At 33.7% G+C, this 8,863-nt stretch overlaps 1 protein-coding gene across 1 annotated transcript; it reads right to left on the bottom strand.

Moving 5' to 3' along the window:
• Positions 1 to 3,877: 3,877 nt before the first annotated feature.
• LOC109238559 (putative receptor-like protein kinase At4g00960) lies at positions 3,878 to 8,788 on the bottom strand. The gene is made up of 6 exons (XM_019405040.1): positions 8,576 to 8,788; positions 8,339 to 8,475; positions 7,792 to 8,002; positions 6,369 to 6,603; positions 6,105 to 6,255; positions 3,878 to 4,521 (listed from the first exon to the last, which is right to left on the bottom strand). Exons 1-6 carry the CDS (start codon positions 8,637 to 8,639, stop codon positions 4,123 to 4,125), a joined length of 1,197 nt encoding a protein of 398 aa, XP_019260585.1. The 5' UTR covers positions 8,640 to 8,788; the 3' UTR covers positions 3,878 to 4,122.
• Positions 8,789 to 8,863: the final 75 nt, after the last annotated feature.

Raw genomic sequence — 8,863 nt, 5'->3', positions numbered from 1 at the left:
ATGTCCCAAGTTGTACATAATCTGAAAATTACTTTTCAGCAGTTAGCCCAACCATTTTTTTTTTGGTTTCTTCGTTCTTCTACTTCCTGTATCACGACCTGGCACCCCGAAATTTCTCTATCATTATATTTATTTTTCAATTCTCCTTCCAGATTCAAAGTTGATAACCACTATTTAGATGAGAAGAAAAAACACCGCATACAGGTTTTTTTTTTTGAGTCATATTAAGATCTCTTCATCCATTGGAATGAAGAGAACTGTGAGGTTCACTTGGTAGGTTGTTGAATCATCAAACTAGAAAGAAGATGTTAACATTGTCTCAGTCTTATGCTCATTCCACATGTAATTTTAATCTCAATAGTTGATTAAAAACTTGAAAAAAAGTCACCATTAAAGGTCGTTTGAAGCTTCAATTTCATAAATTGAATTTTTGATTTGTTAGTTGTTTGAATTGGATGTTGTCCCAATTGATTGGGATCATCAAGGAGAGTTCGAAACTCAAATCTGAAGTTGTTTGAAGTGTATTTAAGCTAGATTTGAGTTAAATTTCAGAAGATGCCCAAGGAAGAAAAAGAACCCGCAAAGCTCCATTAATAGGATTCATTTGTATAATAGTATATAATATTATATAAGTAATGTATAATAGTGTATAAACACCTCTTATATATTATTTTATACAAGGTTGATATATTATTTACAGGTATTTGGTGGATTTCTCACATTTCTTCTTCTTCTTCTTCATCCATATACATAATGTATCACGAACATTTATACTACTGTGCTTATACTTCTTTATATACTTTTATACAACTATATATAATAATGTACATCTTTGTATAAAACTGTAAAAGCATCTCTAACAAACTTTTTGTACGATTTTTACTTGCAATTCTTGTATAAAACTAGTCCAAATCTCCGTTACGACTTCAAACTTTGTATACAGCCTAACTTAGATTATTTTCTAATAAGTTCAAATAATACCCACTCCAAATTTCTCACACAATCATATTCGAAATTTAACAAGATTAGATTTAAAGGAGATGAGATTTTAGGTTTCTCGCGTCTATTTTTGTGTTTTTGTAGCTGCAATAAGTATGTATAAACTTGAGGAAAAGGAGAATGGAAACTCACAGATATTTCACGCCAAGAAAGAAAATTGGATCTAAGCTTATTGATGTTTGGCTACACATTTGCAAACTTGTAACTGAGCTAAAATACTGCAAGGTCAGCTTATGTAGTGCAATATTCTATAATTTTGTCTAAAATTTACATGTAAAAATTTATTAAAATTACAAAAATAGTACATATGAACCCATGACTTTAAAAGTATAATAGATTCAATGCTAATATTATTAAAAGTTAAACCCATAAAGTTTAAATCCTAAACCTGTTTCTGCTCCAAACGGTTCGACACTTCTCCAAATTCCTTGCAGAATTGGAGCTTAGTAGGCGTTTAGACATAAGAATTGAAAATTTCCAAAAAAAAAGTGAAAAAAAAAATTTTAAGTGAAAATAGTATTTAAAAATTAGTGGGTGTTTGGACATAAGAATTGTAAAATTCCAAAAAAAAAGTGAAAATTTTTTTTAGTGAAAATAATATTTGAATATTAGAGTTGTGTTTGGACATGAATATAATTTTGGATTGTTTTTGAAGTTTTGTGAGTGAAATTTTGAAAAACAGCTTTTTGAAGTTTTTCAAATTTTCGAAAAATTCCAAAATGCATCTTCAAGTGAAAATTGGAAATTTTATGAACAAACGCTGATTTCGAAAAAAAGTGAATAAATTTTCAAAAAAAGGAAGTTTCTTATGTCCAAACGGGCTCTTAGAGTTGTGTTTGGACATGAATATAATTTTGGGTTGTGTTTGAAGTTTTGTGAGTGATCTGAGTCAAAATTTTGAAAAATAGTTTTTTAGAGTTTTTCAAATTTTCAAAAAATTTCAAAAATAATTTTCAAGTTAAACTTGAAAATTTCATGGCTAAACACTGATTTCGAAAAAAAGTTAAAAAAATTTAGAAAAAGTAAAAAAAATCTTATGTCCAAACGGGCTCTTAGTGCAACAGACTACTTTTTACATTTCGCTCTAAATTTTGAAAATTGGGGAAGTATCGCATGTTTCTGAGTGTAATTGAAAATGACACGTTTCAATCTGTCAGCTGTTGTTAGGAAGGAAATGCTGAGGAATGTGGATGTTATTGTGGTCTAACAAACAGCAGATGATTAGTTACAGGATCAACCATGCTAATGCGGGATGTTGGGACCCATAATTTATGAAAACTAAAGTGATTGGACCGCCCAACGGTCCCACACTAGGAGACGCTGAAGAAGGGTTTTGTTTCAAAAACAGGTAAAATAATTTCAAACTTACTGAAAAACTTTCAATTTCTGAAACACACATTTTCATGGCCTTTAGCTCTAACTAATCAAATACTATAAATTACTCCCTCCGGTCCAAAATAAATAATTTTTTAGTTGTTTTTATACAGATTAAGAAATCCATCTTTTAACATTAATTAGCAATTAAGTTGACCATATTAACCTTTACTATCTCTTCACATAAATACTCCTAACACATACTCCAACACTATTTACTTTAAGGGCAATGTAGGAAAAAAATAATTAATTCGTTCTAGAAATCTAGAAAAATTACTTATTTTGGACCACAAAAAAAAAAGCCAAAAAATCACTTATTTTGGACCGAAAGGAGTATAAATTACTCCATCCGGTTCACAATAAGTGACCAATTTGCTTTTTCAGTTTGGTTCAAAATAAGTGTCCAGTTATGTAATCAAGAAAGAATTTAATTTGTTTTTACAAAATAACCCCTATGTACATATCCCTAAAAAGTTTTCTTACCCCTCACATTAAATGTTTAATTAGGGGTAGTTTAGTCATAGTAGGTATTTTTGTATAGAATTTAGTATTTTCTTAATGGGCGTGCTAAAAGTATCACTTATTGTGAACCGGAAGGGGTAATCATTAAAATGAATTACACATTAAAGTAAAATGTAAGTCAAAGGGGAGGAAAGCTAAACGAAAGAAGAGAGTAATATCACACAAAGATTGAGATTAAATTGACTTACATACAAGAATTTTCTTCTTTCCACTTTATGTAATTATCACCTTATCAGTTCGTTAAAAAAAATACATATTTATTTAAAATCAATTTGAATTTTATTTTATTTTTTATAAATGCTATATGATCACGCTAATAGCCTGTTTGGCCAAGCTGCAAAAATCAGCTTATTTTGAGAAGTATTTTTTCTCAAAAGTACTTTTGGTGAGAAGCAATTTATGTTTGACCAATTAACTTGGAAAACACTTCGAACATCAATTAGTGTTTGACCAAGCTTTTAAAAACTGTTTCTAAGTGTATTTTTCTCAAAAGTGCTTTTGGAGAGACGCTACTTTTTTCTGCATCTCCAAAACTGTTTCTGCTTCTCCTCAAAAGCACTTGTTTTTCTTCCAAAAGTTTGGCCAAACACATCAACTTTAAAAAAACAAAAAATACTTTTAAAATTGGAGAAATTTGGCCAAACATGCTATATAATTCTAGTTGTTCACATGGTCAATAGCATTCTAGTTGTTCACATGGTTTGACCATGCATGAGCCTAATATTCAATGAGAGAGAGAGATATAAGTCAAGACCTCACTATTTTTTTCAAACTTCAACACCAGGACCACTAGGCCTATTTAAAACCTATGTTATTCGAGAAATTTATACCTTTAGACGCTCACAAAGCCGAATAAATATTTTCTTTTTTTTTATATGTGTATTATATACCAAAAATATACATATTAAAACAAGTCTTTTGCATTAATTCAATGAAGTGGGTGCAACATTCAAATTTTAGCAGGAAAAAAAATGTTAAGCGGTTTTTTCCCATCCACCTAAGCCTTAAAAGGGAAGAGTTACTCAGTATATGTATAGTGGAAAGTAGCAGGTACCTGACAGATAAAATAGTCGAAATGCATGTAAGCTGATTTTGACACTACTGTTATTTACATGTGAACTATCAGTGGGTAATCCTACACATTAATCTCTATCTGTAAGCAATTTATATGCTACAAAATTGAATGTATACACAAAAGAATGAGCAAAATCTAAAACAAGAATGCGGTTAATCTCTCATAGGACGTTTCCCATGAGGGTCCAATCTTTGTCTTGTAGTTATGGACGTACTCGCAGTTGCACTAACAGTGTTGCTACTAGATGTGGAGCTGAATGTAGACGGATTGGATGCACCGGAGGTTCCAGTTGTATGAGACGTACCAGCTGGTCTGCGAGATCTAATTCTTGAACCGGGATATCCAGGTCTTGTTGGCTCTTTATCAAGAGATCCGGGTTTCTTTGATAGCATCACCACTAGCTGTTGCATGGTTGGGCGTAGTTGTGGATCAGCTTGAGTGCATAATAAGCCAATCTGTATGTACATTGCGATCTCATCTGGGATAGCTGATTGTGCCAGTGCAGGGTCCATAATTTCCCAGCTCCTAGCCTTCTTGTAAAGTTTGTATGCCTGCAGCAACAACAAGTATCTGTCAAGATTCGAAAGACTAATGGTGTTTGGTCGATTAGAGGTAAAATGTGGCTGATGAGAATTACCATGTAAACATATGATTAGTACTATTTTCTTTTTGGTTTTTGGTAAGTCAAGGTTAATACAATTATAAGGCTTAGTCACGAGCACCATCTTGCAAACTGGTAGCAGACTCGGATACACTTTTTAACATGGTGTGACATTAACTGCTTAGAACCAAACCACATGATTTTTCCCGAAAGGCGTCATATCATTCAAGAGTCCCTACTCATCATATGTAACTTTTCTTTTCCTCCATTTACCAAAGTGGGACTTTGTTCTTACCTTCAAATTTGGTCCATCATGCACGATTGATGGTCCTCTTGAACCTAGTACCACATGTCCACTATTAAGACTGATGAGCCAGCACACCACCAAATTGAGGCTTATTTAGAGATCGGTTATGTGCCACCCACATTGTCCAAGTAAAATTTTTATCGCCACCAATACGCACCACAAGACTGACAGGCTTTCTTCTTATGTGTCTCCAATGGGCTAAATAACAAATCCTGTTTCCAAGCCATCACTCCATCTCCATAGTCAATCCGACATAGTATCTTTTGACAGGCTAAGCTAGCGAAAAGACACTCTTAACATGGTGTGATAATATCCATTTTGATTCAAACCCGCGTGGTTTCATCCAAAAGGCCACAAACCATTTTTAAGAGGATCTCCACAGGTTATATGTATCTTCTTGTCCTTTGTGCCCCCCCCCCCCCCCTCTTTCCCCAGCACAGACAAAAGTAATTTCATCTTACTTCTAATGTAGTTAATAAATTCCGTGCTAGTTCCACACACAGTTGATCAGCGTATAGAGCATGGACCAAAGTACTTCATTAGGCTCATTTGAGTCGAGTAAACTGGTAAGTCCTGTCATTCTGCACCTAGTCCTAAGATGGCTCAGTCTAACAGGACGTGCAAAATGGCAACTTATTCCACATCCAAGTACTGAAAAAATGTCTTTGAAGTATTATTGTAGAATGATTCACTGAATCTCGACTTCTGTTACTTCTAAATCCCTGTTAAAATTTATGCTACCAAAGTTGACTTATGCTACTGTGATCAAACTGTTCAATCCTCAACATGGAAAGATGCCCTGCTAATCAGTATTCCAGCTTAATTAGTAGACTTTTCGGCAAATGAAAAGTAAGAAGAAATATTTCATCGAAGAATCATAAGATTAGAATTTTCTATATAGCACCAAATTGGTGTCATTGTCTCATTATTACATGGAGTCTCATCTATTTGGGTTTTCCTTGACTGTTTTTTCTTAGACTCAAAAGACTTGCTTATTCCTGAGGAAATGATTTAAAACAGTTCTGAATTTAATAGTGTATTGCTTTCTTCTTTATTCAGAAAATTGATTCCGAGGTCACTCCTTTTTACACTCAACATGATCTATGTGACTATCGTGTAAAAGCTGTAGTTCCCCAAATTCATCTATATAAATAGGAAAATTACTAGTCCAGGTATACAAGGAATATCAAGACAATGTAACCAGACAGGACAAAACAAGTTCTTACCCATTCAAGAAGGCTCCGAGAATCAGGATCTCTGTTAAAGTTTGAATTTTTCTGACCACTTATGAGCTCCAGAACCACAACTCCAAAACTGAATACATCAGCCTTCACCGATAGATGTCCATACATAACATACTCCGGTGCCATATAGCCACTGCTTCCAATTTAAATTATCAAAGAGAGTCGTCAGGAATATAGAGTGAGGAAAAAAAATTTCAAAAAATTGTTCAACCAAATATTCAACATAGAGGTTCAATGGAATCATACTTAGTACCAGCTACACGGGTGTTAACATGTGTTTGATCTTCCGGGTATAGTCGGGCCATTCCAAAATCAGCAATCTTGGGCACCCATTTGTCATCAAGTAGGATGTTGCTAGCTTTGATGTCGCGGTGGATGATGCAATTATGTGAACCTTCATGAAGGTATAGCAACCCTCTAGCAATGCCAATAATTATGTCATGCCTTTGCTTCCAGTTGAGTACATCTCTATTAGCAGATTCTAATACAGGAATATTAGAGTCAGTAATAGCTTCAAAACAGTACTACACATCTTGCTTCTACTCAAAACTAAGATTAAAAAGATTCAAAAGTAAAGAGTCTAGTGTTGCTAAGACCACTGCGAGAAATTGCTTGCCAGCAGAATTATATTAAATTCGGGCTTAGCATTTCAAATTGCTTCTCACGATAAGTTAAAGAAGGAAGTTAAGGTCCTCTAATGTTGCCAAATGAGGCTTCAGGGGTTACCTGAATTCTTGAGAAGTAAGAGGAGTTTCAATAACAAAACATCAAAAATGGAACAGGCACAAGTTTCATCCATCGGTGGCCTAAGGTTGATGAAACTGGAATGAACACAATGACTAGGTACGAGTCTAGCAAAGGCAAAACAAAAAAGCTAAGTGATTTCTTTCCATCTGCTAAGCAGCCTTGCTGATTAGAGTTACATGATACATGTACAGGTAGGAGCATGCAAGTATCCCATAAAGTAGTTGATGTGCACACATGCTGGCCCAAACACCAAAGTTACCAAAAAGAAAGAAAGAAGACAAAGTAAAGCCACAAGTTTGTTGCTGGATGTCGAGAGATATTTAAGGTTTAAGCATTACGGCCCCATCACAGGAGTTCAATGTACATTTGAAATTAGAGTCCATTACACAACTAAAACACAGGAATACAGAACAATATAAGATACCTCTAGTGGTTTCACAGACTGACACAGAGATCATTGAACTAGATTTTGGAGAACATAATTCAAAGAACAAATTTCTGGACCCAATTGCAAAGTGAAAATGCTTATCCAAAAGACATGGCTTATTTGAAACTAGAAATCTTAGTATATTCCCAGTACCACAAAAACTCTCAGATCTTAAATGTGCTGATTAATAAACTCAGTCCTCAAAAGACTGGCAAAGGAATCCTTCTGCACTTTCACTTGTTTTAATCATTTTGTAGTGAAGGTCGTCCTTTCTCTTAGCTTATTTCATTACAAAACAACCACAACGACTACGCTTCAGTCCCAAACAAGTTGGGGTAAGCTATATGAATCCTCACTTCCCCATTTAAATTCATCTCATACCGACATTATACAAAATAAAAATGAGAAGTACTAAAGTTCTTTATATTTCATTTTAAGAGTACATCCAAAAACTAGTAGATCAAAGAAGATAAAGATATTACTAATAAAACTTACTGAAGAGGATCTTGTCAAGGCTCTCATTAGCTACATACTCATAGACAAGCAGCTTCTCTACCCCATGGGCACAGTAACCTAACAAATTCACCACATTTCTATGTTGTACACGAGCCAACAATTTAGCTTCATTCTTGAATTGCTTTGTCCCCTGCCTTGAGCTATGTGAAAGCTTCTTCACAGCTACTTCCCTCCCATCTTTCAATATCCCCTATGAAAAAAGAAATCAAATTTTCAAGATTCTTGACTTTTTGCTCATATCCCAATTCAAATTCAAAAAAAAAAAAAAAGACTCAATTTTTTTTCATACCCAGTTCACCAAAATTTAAAAGACTGAATTTTTTCATACCCCATTCACCAAAATTTAAGAGATTCAATTTTTTCATACCCAATTCACCAAGGTTTAAAAGATTCAATTTTTTCGAAAAAAAAATTATAGAAAAAAAGGACTCAACTTTTTGCATACCCAATTCAAAAAAGAAAAAATCAATTTTTTTCATACTCAGTGCAGAAAAAGACTCAATTTTGGTGAATTTTTTTGTTTTACCTTGAAAACAGGGCCAAATCCACCTTCACCAAGCTTGTTATCTGGGTGGAAATCTTTGGTAGCAGAAACTAGTACTTCAAAAGGGAATTGCTTCTGTTCTTGTGCTGCAATTTTCTCCAAGTCCTCTTCATTTTGTCCTTTATTATTGGTCAATAAAAGCCAAAAATAAGCACAAAAAAATAAAAAAAAAAAGAGATACATTATTGAAGAAGAGTACTCACAAGAATTATTGCTTACCTTTATTGGAGCTTGAGAAGAAAGGTTTCAGAAAGTTTGAAAGAAGTTTTTTGGGTTTGGTCATAGCCGGTACACAAAATAATTAGTCCATTAAGAAAATCCAAGGACTTAGTATAAGGTACTAGGAAACAGAAAATTTCTGATTTTTTCTTTACATAAATTTTTTAAGTATGAGAAATTTTTTGGTGAAAGGATTGGTATAGTATATATACAGTATCCATATGAGAAATGCATCATTTGACTATGTTAAAGAAGCAACCGTGTCTGTGTGGAATTTCAGAAAAATTG

This window comes from Nicotiana attenuata, unplaced genomic scaffold, assembly GCF_001879085.1.
Source record: "Nicotiana attenuata strain UT unplaced genomic scaffold, NIATTr2, whole genome shotgun sequence".
Taxonomy (NCBI): domain Eukaryota; kingdom Viridiplantae; phylum Streptophyta; class Magnoliopsida; order Solanales; family Solanaceae; genus Nicotiana; species Nicotiana attenuata.
The sequence above is the reverse complement of the archived record's forward strand: the minus strand, read 5'-3'. Positions and strand labels throughout refer to the sequence as shown.

Excerpts from the sequence above, each read along its gene's own strand:
- LOC109238559 (XM_019405040.1), bottom strand. The coding sequence starts at position 8,639 with ATGACCAAACCCAAAAAACTTCTTTCAAACTTTCTGAAACCTTTCTTC. Across the intron at positions 8,476-8,575 it reads CTTCTCAAGCTCCAATAAAG|GACAAAATGAAGAGGACTTG; the intron begins GTAAGCAATAAT and ends CCAATAATAAAG. Across the intron at positions 6,604-7,791 it reads CCTTGACAAGATCCTCTTCA|AATCTGCTAATAGAGATGTA; the intron begins GTAAGTTTTATT and ends TTCCTGTATTAG.